The sequence below is a fragment of the Engystomops pustulosus genome, chromosome 1 (assembly GCF_040894005.1).
Source record: "Engystomops pustulosus chromosome 1, aEngPut4.maternal, whole genome shotgun sequence".
Taxonomy (NCBI): domain Eukaryota; kingdom Metazoa; phylum Chordata; class Amphibia; order Anura; family Leptodactylidae; genus Engystomops; species Engystomops pustulosus.
In genome coordinates this window covers 175,534,607-175,547,895 of record NC_092411.1, presented here as the reverse complement: position 1 = coordinate 175,547,895, position 13,289 = coordinate 175,534,607, and the positions used below count along the sequence as shown (strand labels likewise).

Sequence of the window (13,289 nt, the reverse complement as noted above, 5' to 3'; positions counted from 1 at the left end):
GTAGGCCTTTGTGAATATCCTAACAAGCATAAAATAGCAGTATTTTAAGCTTATTTCACAAATTGTATATATTCTAAAGCACATAATAAATATATAAATGAGATTTTTGTAAAAGAACATGGATCAAAATTAGAGAACACTTTAAGATACCTGCAAGTTATTGCTGTTAACCTGGTACCTGAGGATAATTCAAAAATGGTGTGCCATTCCAAAGTGACTGAAACCCTCCGGCAGAAGGTTGTACAGATGATGGCTATGCGGGTGATCCTATCAGCCATAGCAAGAGAAGTTGGTTGTTCCAAGTCTGTGATTTCTGGAACATTGCATCTTTACAACATCACTTTGAAATACAAATGCAGAGACTTTCCAGGGTAATTGTTCCAACACTGCAGCCGTTATTGCTTGGCAGTTTAGCACTGAACATTGTAAAGATCTTTCTGGTCATACAGTGTCTCGAGGTTTAAGAGCATTTGGGGTGAAAGACAACTTTGCAGTGACCAAACCTCTCATTAGGAAAAGGCTAGACTCACTTTTAGTGAGGAGCATGTTGTGTGGACAGTGCTCTACAGTTCATGTTCGTGATGAAACATTGTATTCATCAACAAACCTGGGAAAGACTGAACCCAAATTGTGAAACATGGTGGAGGTAGTGTTATGGTTTGGTGAATGCTTTCTGAAGCAGGAGTTTGACCTCTCATACAGCTACATGGTAGCGTGAATGCACGTGGGTAACCTTCTTTGACAACATGTGGTTCCTTTATTGTGTTCTTCACTTAGCCGGCAATTTCCATGCAAGCCAATAGCCCCTGTCATACAGCAAAACTGATAAAGCAGTTCCTTTGAAACAGAAAAAATTAAAACAATGAAATGGCCAGAGTACCGACCTAAACCCAGTAGAAAAACTCTGACTTTTCACAGAATTATGGAAGAGACTGTGGATGAAGAGTGAATCAAAAAAAATCACACGAGAGCAGTGAGACAAGTAATGTCCTCTAGCCGCAGATGTGCTGAAGTAATACAAAGAAAAGTCCTGTACTCCACCTACTGATTGGCTCTGCTGTAACGTTCAGAAAATGTAGTTCTAATCTTTTTCTCTGCTACAGTCATTGCTGTTCTCTAATAATGATCATCATGTTTTTTTGCAAAATAAAGATTTTATGTTGATATACTTTGGTAATTTTGTGTTCTAGTTGCATGGTGTACACCTTTCAAAAAAAAAATCCATGAAATCTTGATCAATGGAGATTACCTAATTTCTGAAAAAAATGTAGTGATCATACATTGTTCTCTAATTTTGATCTCCAGTGTATATTCATGTCACTGCTGATCAGCGACTTGCTTGCTTCAGTGCCTTTTTTATAAAAAGCCACAAAGTATGCACAGATTTGGCTTTGCCACTACTACAGTTTGTTTAAAAGTTTTATGCATCTGGACTTGAAAAATTTTAAAAATGTCACCAATTTTGTTAAAACCTGTTTTAAGGGAACTCGTCACCAGGAATGGAATTTTTAGCTGGCAACAGGTTTCAATAGCTTATGTTGCAAGTTTGTCAGAATTCTAAATCATTTAAGCAATTATTATAATAATTGAATAAAACTATTTCACTTTGCCTGGCTCACCGTCAGCAGCAATGTGGTGAGGGGAGGGGGGGGGGGGGTTGGGAGGAAGGTTTCAGTCTCCCACACACTGCTGGCAGGGAGCCAGGAAATGTGAAATAAAGTTTTATAAAGTAGTAGCACCATTCAGATTGCTGACAAAGGCATCTTTAAAATCGGCATAGGCTATTAGAACATGTCACCTGTCCTGGTGACAGGTTCACTTTAACGTAGGGTGGCTATGTCCAATAACTTTCATGGGATAGTTTTTTTTCTCCTGGAAGAAACTACTTTGCATTGCGCATACAAACATCAAGCACCCATAATACATATTTCCATTCAGTTTGTAGATCCTTGGAATCATTTTTTTATCTCGTTGCTACAACAGACTGCTACTTTTGTTATGAAGTTTGGTTATTGATATGTGCCTCTATATGCTTGACACATATTTATGGGGTGATAGAGTATAAAGTTTTCAAAAAAGAAAACTTTACAGAAGCTATAATTGTACTACGAGAAGCGCCATTAGAGTAAAGCCCCTTATATTCCAAATTATAATTGTGTCCATTTACAGCAGCACTTGTTTGCTCCAGAGCACAACAGTGAATTGCACACTGATTTAGTAACAGGCTCCAGGAATCGTGCTAGCGCTATATGGCCCATCTCTATGCCATCAGATGCCAGCTTTGTTACAACAACGACTTGAGAATTTTTACCATACTCTTTATCTCGTAGACATGGTATATGAGGCTTACCAGCAGCTGGGTAGTTTCAGCAGGCCATCATTTCTGGGTAGGTACAGTAAACTGTTATAATTTATAGTGGCAGCTTCCCTGCTGAAAAATGAAATTGAAATAAAAACATATGACATTTCACCATGCTCTACCATGCAGCTTCACCGATAATGGCAAAAATTTGCTTCTTCCAATATAGTTTTTTCTTTTTTTTTCCATTTTAAATACTTTTTTTTTTTTTTTTAAATAAAAACGCATCCCTCTTCCAGAAAAATAAAATGCAGTAATGTGTGCGTGGATAAAAATAAAATATTAGTGATGTGACAAATTGGCGTTACGTTCCTAATGGAACATATGTGATGTTTCCCTCTTGGTCCAGACAGACCTCTGCTTGGCCTGTGGTCTCCTGCTCGGCAATGTTAGTGGATGCCACCTTTCTATTGTCCCTTTGTGGTATCGTCCTTTCAGCAGCTAATTTTAGATTATCAAAGTTCAATACTTTTTTCTGCTTAGTCAGAGTGTTCTTGGAAGGGAGCTCTAAGCGATCCAGCAGGGTGGACACACTCCTGCATGTGTCTACTGGAGATGGCTGATCTGCTTCATCACTTACTTGGGCTGAATCATCAGTGAACTGTGTTTTGGAGTCACTATTTTCCTCATCCACAGGACTCTCTTCCTGCTCGGTGTCTGACTCTCCTTCCTCCTCCAATGTCAGCTCAAACTGAAACTTGTCTCCTGTGGTGCTTCCCCTGTCTGGGTCTTGCTCTTCTGGTGGAGGGGATGGACTTTGAGGAATCATGCTTTGATACCACTCTCTATTGTCTTCTAATGTGTCCAATATATCCTGGGCATCTGGGTGTACTAAATCAGCCCACGTCTCCCACAGAGGATGCACAATGTAGTCAATAAAACCAACCTGCAAAGAAGAAAATTATAGAGATGTGAGTACCAGCTACATTCGGTACAATTGGTTCATCACCTGAAATGAGGAATATAACATCATGTGATTTGAGAGAAAGGAAATGTCTACATTTGTCTACAAATTGCAAATAATACAACTATTCAGCACTGGATATAATCTGTATAAAACTGGCTGTAGGCTGGCTGTAGACTGGGGGGGGGGGCTGGCTGTAGACTGGGGGGGGGGGCTGCCTTGCTGCAAACCGGGGGGGGGGTGGCAGCCTGGCTGCAGACTGGGGGGGGGGGACACCTGGCTGGCTGTATACTTGTGGGGTGGGGGGACTGGCTGGCTACTTGATGAAGTCCAGCCGGCAGTGACAGTAGGTGAGAACATGGTTTATCATTTTTATGTGTTGGGCAGTATGTCTGTATTCTGGGGAAGGGGGGGGGAGGGGGGAGGCTGGCTAGCTGTAGACTAGGGGGGGAGGAGTGGCTGGCTGTATACCTTGGGGGGAGGCTGTATACTGGGGAGGGGGGCTAGCTGTATATTGGGGAGGAGCTGGCTGTATACTGGGGAGGGCTGGCAGTATACTGGGGAGGGCTGGCGACTGGGGGGGGGACTGGCTGGCTGTATACTGGGGGGGGGGGGGGAGCATGCTGGCTGTATCCCGGGGGGGGGCATGCTGGCTGTATACTGGGGGGGGGCAGACTGGCTGGCTATATACAGGGGGGCAGACTTGCTGGCTATATACAGGGGGCGCTGACTGGCTGGCTATATACAGGGGGCACTGACTGGCTGGCTATATACAGGGGGCGCTGACTGGCTAGCTATATACAGGGGGCGCTGACTGGCTGTCTATATACAGGGGGGGCTGACTGGCTGTCTATATACAGGGGGGGCTGACTGGCTGGCTATATACAGGGGGGGCTGACTGGCTGGCTATATACAGGGGAGGCTGACTGGCTGGCTATATACAGGGGAGGCTGACTGGCTGGCTATATACAGGGGGGGGGGCTGACTGGCCGGCTATATACAGGGGGGGGGTTACTGGCTGGCTATATACAGGGGGGGGGGTTGACTGGCTGGCTGTATACAGAAGCTGACTGGCTAGCTATATACAGAAGCTGAATGGCTGGCTGCATAGCAGGTGGTATTATAGTATTTATATGCTTGTACATAGGGGGCAGTATTAAAGAAGTTATATTCTTGTACGTAAGGGGCAGTATTACAGTAGTTATATTCTTGTTCATAGGGAGCACTATTATAGTACCGTATACACCTGAGTCTAAACTGAGGCACCTCATTTTACCATCAAAAACTAGAAAAACCTATTGTCTCGAGAAGGATGGGAAATGCATTGGTCACAGCCTCCCAGTATATAGCTAGCAAGCCTGTAGTATATAGTCAGCCATCCCCCTGTAGCATATAGCCAGCCAGCCCCCTGTACTTAACTAACATAAGGATTGCGGATACTTGTAGTTCTACCTGTGTATTTGTACTCTGCTTAGTTGTGTAATATAAATATAATAGTGTTTGTCTAGTGTGCCCTAACATAAATATAAAATGTATCCAGTGTTGCTCTTTTTGTCTCCATCCAAGAACCCTAACGTCCGTGTCTCGGTTATATACTTCTTGCCGTGTTGGTTCCTCACCCTATATAATTCCGTTACGGACCAGGCAAGGAAATCATCATTAAACCAGCTGATAAGGGAGGTGCACCAGTCATGATAAACACATTTGACTACATCAAAGAAGCGCACAGACAACTTACTGACACACGCTACTACATGCAACTGGAGGCTGATCCTACAAAGGAATATACCAAAGACAAGAAAGAGATAATAGTGGGTCTGTCTGATCAATAAATTAATCCCTTACCGTCGGCTCGCCCTGTATAGGAGAGGGCTAAAGGGCTGAGCCCTCTCCATACAAGTTGGGTGTTTGAGGCATATTGCAGCAAACACCCACAGGTAACACCTGTGATGGGACTGATTGCGGTTCTTAACCATGTGAATGCCCCTGTGAAGTCATCGGGGGTTGGTGACTGGTTACTATGCCAGCAGTCTCGAGGTCTCATGTTAACTCATTCATTACAATGTGTGATTTCCACAGTGTAATTAATTATGTGGTAAATCCCCATATACAGCCATACTGTACTATGGCAGTATATTGTAGGATCAGACAACCTAGGGTTAAAGTACCACAGGAGATCTGAAAAATAGGAAAAAAAAAAAAAAAAAAAAGTAAAAAAAAGTAAAGAAAAAAACAAAAAAACTGACAATTCAAAATCACTCACCTTTCCCTAGAACTGATATAAATATATAAATAAACAGTAACAATTATAAACATGTTAGGTATCGCCACGTCCCAAAATGTCCAATATATTATACCGTATTTTCCGGACTATAAGGCGCACTTAAAAGCCTTGGATTTCCTTGGAAATCCAAAGTGCGCCTTATAGTCCGGTGCGCCCTATATGAGGGCAGCGGACCCTACTTACATAGGTCCCCGCTACCGGAGACAGCAGATCTCCAGCGGGAACTGCAGACCACGCGGCACGAACAACTTCTGCCGCGTGGTCTGCAGTTCCCGCTGGAGATCTGCTGTCTCCGGTAGCGGGGACCTATGTAAGTATGGTCCGCTGCCCTCCTCCACCTCCCCCTCACCTTCCCCACGTTCCGCGTCTCTTCTCGGCGTCGCGTCCCGTTCCGTCTCCGCTCCGCCCCCGGACCTCCGCCACGCCCCCGACCCTGCGCCTTATAGTCCAATGCGCCTTATATATGGAATTATTACATATATAAGGCGCATCGGACTGTTGCGCCTTATATTCCGGTGCGCCTAATGGCCCGGAAAATACGGTACTGTTGTTTACCAGCGTTTAACTCCATAACAGAAAACAGCGCCCAAAGTCAGAAATGAAAAATTCAATAAAAATTTATAAAACGGCTGTACAGTCCTTAAAATGATGAAAATGTAATCAAAAGTCGCAAAAAAGTCACCACACACAACTCCGTACACTGCAGTATGAAAAAGTTATTAGCGCCAGAAGATGGCAAAATGGAATTATTTTTTTTTTTGTACATGTGATTTTATTTTGTAAATGTATGAAAACATTATAAAACCTATTTAAATGTGTCTATCCCCGTGATCACACCAACCCAAAGAATACAGATTTGTGGTTCACTGTGAAAGCGGTAAAATCCAAGCCCACACCAAAAATCCAAGCCCTTACTATGAAGTGCAATTTGTTACGCATAAATCGTTCACACAAAATGGAAATGCAAAGACAAAAAAGGGTCAGGTCGTTAAGGGGTTAAAGGAGTTTTAAATGGTACTGGTATTCTACATGCTCCCTAAAATTCACAAGCCTGGTAACTCCAGGGACACCCATAATCTCATGTGTGGGCACTCTCTGAATCTATTTCTGGATATGTGGAAGCCATTTTGAAGACTCTGGTGAAGGTCACGGCCAACTATCTGCAGGACACTACTGACCTTCTGCACAAACTGTCAGGAGTAGGTAATCTACCAGATGCCACCATGGATGTTCAATCTCTATATTCAAATATCCCACATCATGACGCATTGAAGACCCGCAGGCATTCCTGGAAAAGGAAGGCTTGACTCGGATTCTGTGGCAAAAATTTATCCTTACTCATAACTAGGAATACAAATCGGTGGCTAACTTATTTAAAACATAACTTTTAATTAGTCAGTACTATTAAAATCAAGAGATACAAAAAAGCCTTCAGCCGTAAAATTGTAGCTCCCAAAGGGGCCGTGGACAGGCTCATCCATACATGCTTCAACAAGTGCTGGCTATTGTAATTTTAGATCACAATATGTGTTTACAGATCTGTACAGTCGGTAACATACCTGTCTGTGTGTGGTGCCAATGACTGCCAAGTATACCTCAAAGATCTGGGCTCTTCAATCATGGACACAAGGTATTGACCTTAGTAGGAACCATTTGAGAACCCAAAAGAGGGAAAACCCAGAAAATAGTATGAAGTGAATACAGATAGCCAGTGCTTGAAAGAACAGTAGAGGCAATGGAGCAGGCACCTTTTTGTCTCACAGGTGCGCCAGTACCCTACTTGTCCCTAAATGTGGGAAAAGGGGTCCCGTTGAGGCCCTAAAGCCTCAACACGGGACCGCAGCCCTAACCGGCTGCCAACCCGTCTGGAACCTCACCCTATAAATCGGCCTTCTGACCCTAAGGTAATCGGAGGGGACCATGCTTATCTAGTATCAGCATACCATTGCCCAAATAAGTTATATAGTAATGTAGGTGTAGAAGATGTGTCCCAATACCAAGTTTCAAGATTGTGTACGTAGGTAATAGATTCTCAGGTTCAGAACCTGGTCAAGGCCCTAAATCACATGTTTCACCTGTGGAAAGATAGTTTAGGCAGTGGCCATATCATCAAGGGGGGTGTCCTAGTTGATTAGATGCTCGATTGGACTTCACGCCGATATTGATGTGCGCCTAAATGTGGCATCTCCATCCATAGGGTTGCGCCAATGTGTCCTTAAGACATAGCAGAAAGAATGTGGACACATAGCGGAGATGGAGGGTTAACATCCGCGATCGCTGCTAGCACTGATCACGAGTGCAGCAAAGACTTGCCGGCTATGGAGAGGGCTCCTTGCACACTTACATCACAAGTCGGGAAGAGGTTAACGATTTCAAAAAAGGGATGAATGTGTCACGTGGATTTATGTTTTTTTATGATTCTTAAAGAATCTTCTCCTTAGACCTATTGGGGTCATCACTGCCATGGACCTGATCTCAATCAAGGGACAATAAAACCATGTCACTCCTCAACTCTTACAATATGTACTGGAATCGGGAAGTAAAAGTTCTCCTTACAGAGATTGCCAATTAAGGCCCCCATGTAGATGTGTGGAGTCTTATAGCCATTGATGCTACACTAAGGGGATTCTGGTAAAATATGCAAATAAAAACCACGCCTCTTTTAGCTACCTTGTAAGGCAGCTCCCTTGGTTTTAATCCCGCATCATGTCTTCAAGCCTCTTGTAGGTCATGCTTGATGTCAAGGAAGCTGCATTACAAGGTAGCTAAAAGAGGCGTGGTTTTCCTTTTCCCATCCTAGGAAAACTTTGCATATTTTCCCAGAATCCCCTAGTGAAGCATCGATGGCCACAAGACTCCACACACCTACACAGCGGCCTTAATTGCCAGTCTCTGTATGGAGAACTCTTACTCCCTGACCCTAGTCACAAGCCTCTCATTCAGCCAAACCAGTTCCCTACGCTGTACTGAGGCAACCCAATCAGGTCGAAACAGTACTGTCTACAGTTGGGTGTCTGTTCCTTCTGGAATAGATATACTGGTTTGGTTTTCCCACAATATGTACTTTCTAATAGTGTTTACTTCCCTCCCTACATCTAATTGCTCTGTTTCCTATCACTTGTCTCATCAAACATAGACTTACTGTGGCCATTTGTGTATTCAGATGTTGTCTTATACTATGCCTGATGAAGAGACCTGAGTAGTCAGGAAAACTTAAAATTGTCATAATCTGTTTTAAATAGGTAATTAAAAATATTACAAGGCAAGGTAATTACATGGCATAAATCTAAACATTGATTGACAACCTCCCTATAGATATTTCTGCCATTCATTGATAAGACTGCCTTGATAACTCCCATAAATTAATTATGGGAAATTTTACTAAATATTTTTTCCACACTCCTGTATATATATCCTTATGCCTACAGATCAGACTGTATTTTCCATGTGACAGGTGTAAAAAAAAAAATCTGGTCTCTACTGTTCTTTATGATTTTCCTAAAACAAATAGGAATCCAGCTCCCAGTCACTAATAGGAACAGAAATTATCAAAATAAAAAACACATTTAACAAAGCTTTGGAGTACCTGTGATTTTTCAACAGAAGCATTGTGCTTGTCACACATGGGACTGATCTCCATTCCCTTTTCCCGTTCCCGATCTCCTTGATGGAAAAATTCGACTATTATCCGATCTGTCCATTGTCGATACAGTTCCAGTGGTTTGGTGGGATTGCTCAAGTCTGCACAGTGAACCATGTTTTGAAGAACCTTGGAGAAGTGAACAATGGTGAAGATGTAAATACAAAACACTTTGAGGGCTCATCTCACCATTTTTTTTTTACCTATAAAAATTAAAAATCTATTTTTATTCTCATACACATGTTTTTTTATGGTCATAAGTATTCAGCTGTAATACTCATATACGTGATAGCAATAACAATACAGAAACTAAACAGTCCCCTGATCCCTAAAGATTCCTTAGTTTACCATCTCAAACAGCCCTGTCATGGTCAGGCCAGTTTCGAGGTCATTTAACCAATAAGGCAAACTTTAAAATTTGCACCCCCCTCCCTCTGCCAAGTAATAAAACTGAAGCTTCATAAGCTGCTGTAGAACATTATAATACACAACACAGCTGCTGCATAACATAATATACACCTCAGCTTTTGCGGAACCTCATAATACACACTTTAGATATGGAATTTTGAAACGTTAATATTTTGAATTCTGTTATGCAAACCAGAACATTATTGATGTTCTGCAGATGAGCTGCCCAGATGTCAGTTACTGCTAGCAGAACAAACTTCCTGTATGATAAGTGCATGTACATTTGAGCATAGTGGGGTAGCAGAAGCTTGCAACCACTCTGTGCAGTGAAGTAGTGCATGTACTGGGCGTTTGTGGGGAAGGAGCAAAGTGACAGATTCCCTTTAAATACCTATAGGGCATGATGGAAACGTAGCCTTAAACATATAAATAACACTATAAAAACTGTTTAAAAATTCAGTGCTCTACTACTACAACAATAAACAGTGTATACTGTTCCAAAGGTCAATCTCAAGTACACTTTCAGGTCAGAAATGGAAGATTCACTGGTGATCCCTTGTTTTCTTAATGTTTCCAATGTGAATGTCACTGCAAACGTTATTTTCATAACGGATCAAACATATGCAGAAACATACAAAGGTATTTCTATAAACAAATATGTATATTTAACATGTCCAGACACATACATGCAGACAGATGTTATAGATGTCATTTTCCTAAACTTTTCTATGGAGGAATCCGCTCTCCGTCTCATGAACATTTGAGATGATTAATATTTTTAGTCCATAAACCAGCACTCACCCACACATGCAGGAAGACATATATACAAGCAGGCACACATGCAGGCAGGCACAGACATATGTAGGCTGACACCCACATGCATGTAGACAGACACAGATACATACAGTCAGACAAACCTACAGGCAAACACATCATTGCACATACAATACACTAATTATATTTATTTTATAATACACATCCATACATGCCATAAACCCTGTGGTTTAAGCGGCTTTTAAGGAAATATGTCATCAGAAGACCCTTTTTATGGCTCCCCCATGCCCCATAGAGAATAGTGTACACATTTCCAAATAGTTTTTGCAGTAAAACTGGCTTTTTCCAAAAAAAAGGATAAGTTAGATCAAAGTTTACATTTCTGTAGGCAGAACTGTGTCCCAAGTCCCCTGGGAATGGCCAGGGAGGAGTGGTTCCCCCTCACCCTCGGGAAACAGCTCTGTCATGGATAAAATAAAAAAAAAAAAACAAAAAAAAAAAACATATTTTCTCCATCCATCAATTTCCCCCTTCAGGTTGTCATACACGTCTGCCCCACTCCTCACTCACGCACAGGGGACTAGGGAAAGAGCTCTGCATACAGAAAGGTAAGCTTTCATCTAACTTATCTTTTTTACAGAAAGAGACAGTTGGTGTAAACATATGACATATTGCATCGCACTAAGCTTAAGGGCACTTGGAACCTCTGAATTGTTCAGAAGCCCATGGTCGTAGTTGCTGACAGTGGATGCCTCTTTCTCCCCTTTGTCCAAGTTGAAACGAGTGGGGGAGGAACAGTGCAAAATACAGCACTTCCGCAGTACTCCCAGTGACCTTATGGCAGGAAGTGCAAATGAAGATATGCATTGCAGCTGTCATATGTGCGCAGCACGTTTAGGCTCATTAGCAGCTGTCTGGGCTCCGGGCAATTGCCCAGGCATGCCAGGTACTGGCACCAGCTCTGGCAGCGCTTAAGCTTCATAATACTTAAATGGAAGAAGTTTGGGACAACCACAACTCTTCCGCGTCCTGGCTGTCCAGCCAAACTAAGAAATCATGGGAGAAGAGCCTTGGTGAGAGAGCTAAAGATGAACCCCAAGATCAATGTGGCTGAGCTCCAGATATACAGAAGGAAGATGGGAGAAAGTTCAGCTTAGTCAACTATCACTGCCGCCCTCCACCGGTCGTGACTTTAATACATAGTGTACCAACGGAAGCCTCTCCTCAGTGAAAGACATATGAAAGCCTGCATACAGTTTGCAAAAAAACACATGAAGGACTCCCAGATTATGAGAAATAAGATTTTCTGGTCTGATGAGATGAAGATTGATCTTTTTGGTGTTAATTATAAGTGGTATATGTGGAGAAAACCAGGCACTGCTCATCACCTGCCAAATACAATCAAAACAGTAAAACATTGTGGTGGCAGCATCATGCTATGGGGGTGTTTTTCAACTGCAGGGACAGGCCACTGATTGCAATTGAAGGAAAGATGAATCCAGTCAAGTACAGAGATATCATGGATGGAAATCTCTTCCAGAGTTCTCTGACCTCAGACTGGGCCGAAGGTGCACTTTCCAACAAGACACTGACCCTAAGCACACAGCTAAAATAACAAAGCAGTGTCTTCTGAACAACTCTGTGACCATTCCTGACTGTCCCAGCCAGAGCCATGACCTAAACCCAATTGACCATCTCTGGAGAGAATTGAAAATTGCTGTCCAACAATATTCACCATCCAACCTGAGGGAACCTGAGCGCTCTGGACCTCATTCTGGGCCGAAGGTTCAGCCTCCAACAAGGCAAATGACCCCAAGCACAAAGCTAGAATAACCAAACAGTGGCTACAGAACAACTCTGTGAGGGAACTGGAGAGACTCTGCAAAGAAGAATGGCAGAGGGTCCCCCAAATCCAGGTGTGAAAAACTTGTTGCAGGATTCCCAAAATAGACTCATGGCTGTACTAGCTGAAAAGGTGCTTCTACTCTATACAAAGCAGAGGGGCTGAATACTTATGACCCTGTGCCATTTGAGTTTTTCTTATTTAATAAAACAGCAAAAATCTATACAATTCCACATATGCAAAGACACCGCAGGACATAGACAGATATTTATCAGACCTAAACTTCCCTACCCTATCTGATGCACAGCAGGATAGCCTAGATGCCCCCATTACACTGGAGGAACTGCAGGAGGCTTTGGGGGATATGGCTTGCGGGAAGGCGGCCGGTCCGGACGGGTTCTTAATCGAAACTTACACCCAATACCAAGACCATCTTCTAACTGCCCTTTTACAGCTCCAATATCAGCACATACAAATAACTCTTTGCCCCCTTCATTTTACGATGCCACTATAGTGGTGATCCTAAAACCTGATAAAGATCCCCTAGAGCAGTGATGGCTAACCTATGACACGCGTGTCAGTGCTGACACGCTCAGCCATTTTCAGTGACACGCGGCCGCCGGAGAGTTAAGTTTCATCCTCGGCTCCTACACGGCCAGGTGAAGTAGCAGGGAGGCTGAGAGATTGCCATGCACTGAGCTCACAGCACTTCCTCCTCCTCTTCCTCCACCGGGCCGGCCCCTCCCCCTGTGTGAGCTGTGCCTCGTATCTCCAGTCAGCACAGGTATCATCCCGGGACTCAGCACCAGGAAAGGTGACCCGACCATCAACTCCAGAAACTCCTCTGCAGCTCCTGATAGTTGTGCTGGGGGGAGCTGTTGTGGTAGGTCACCTCTACACTGACCATCTCCACAGCAGGGATGAGGGAGGACAACCACTCTCATCATACATACAAGACATCATACAGTGAGAAATGTCAGTGACTGTATGATAGAAGACAGTCATCAGGGCTTGTGTGTCAGTTTTGTGACGTACAAGCCCTGAAATAATCGCACCGCCTTGCAAATCACCAGACAT

General features: G+C 43.2%; 1 protein-coding gene across 7 annotated transcripts in view; it reads right to left on the bottom strand.

The window, feature by feature from the left end:
• Positions 1-2,007: 2,007 nt before the first annotated feature.
• The window catches only part of PDE4C (phosphodiesterase 4C), a 487,758-nt gene continuing 476,476 nt past the window's right edge, over positions 2,008-13,289 (bottom strand). For 6 of the 7 annotated variants that reach the window (XM_072113910.1, XM_072113911.1, XM_072113912.1 and 3 more), the window contains 2 exons: positions 9,134-9,316; positions 2,619-3,245 (listed from right to left, as the gene is read on the bottom strand). In XM_072113910.1, the coding sequence (XP_071970011.1) occupies positions 2,664-3,245; positions 9,134-9,316 (765 nt within the window). In that variant the 3' untranslated portion in view covers positions 2,619-2,663. Of the gene's footprint in view, positions 2,432-2,618; positions 3,246-9,133; positions 9,317-13,289 lie in introns of those variants that run through there. The other variant, XM_072113916.1, reaches the window with a different exon arrangement.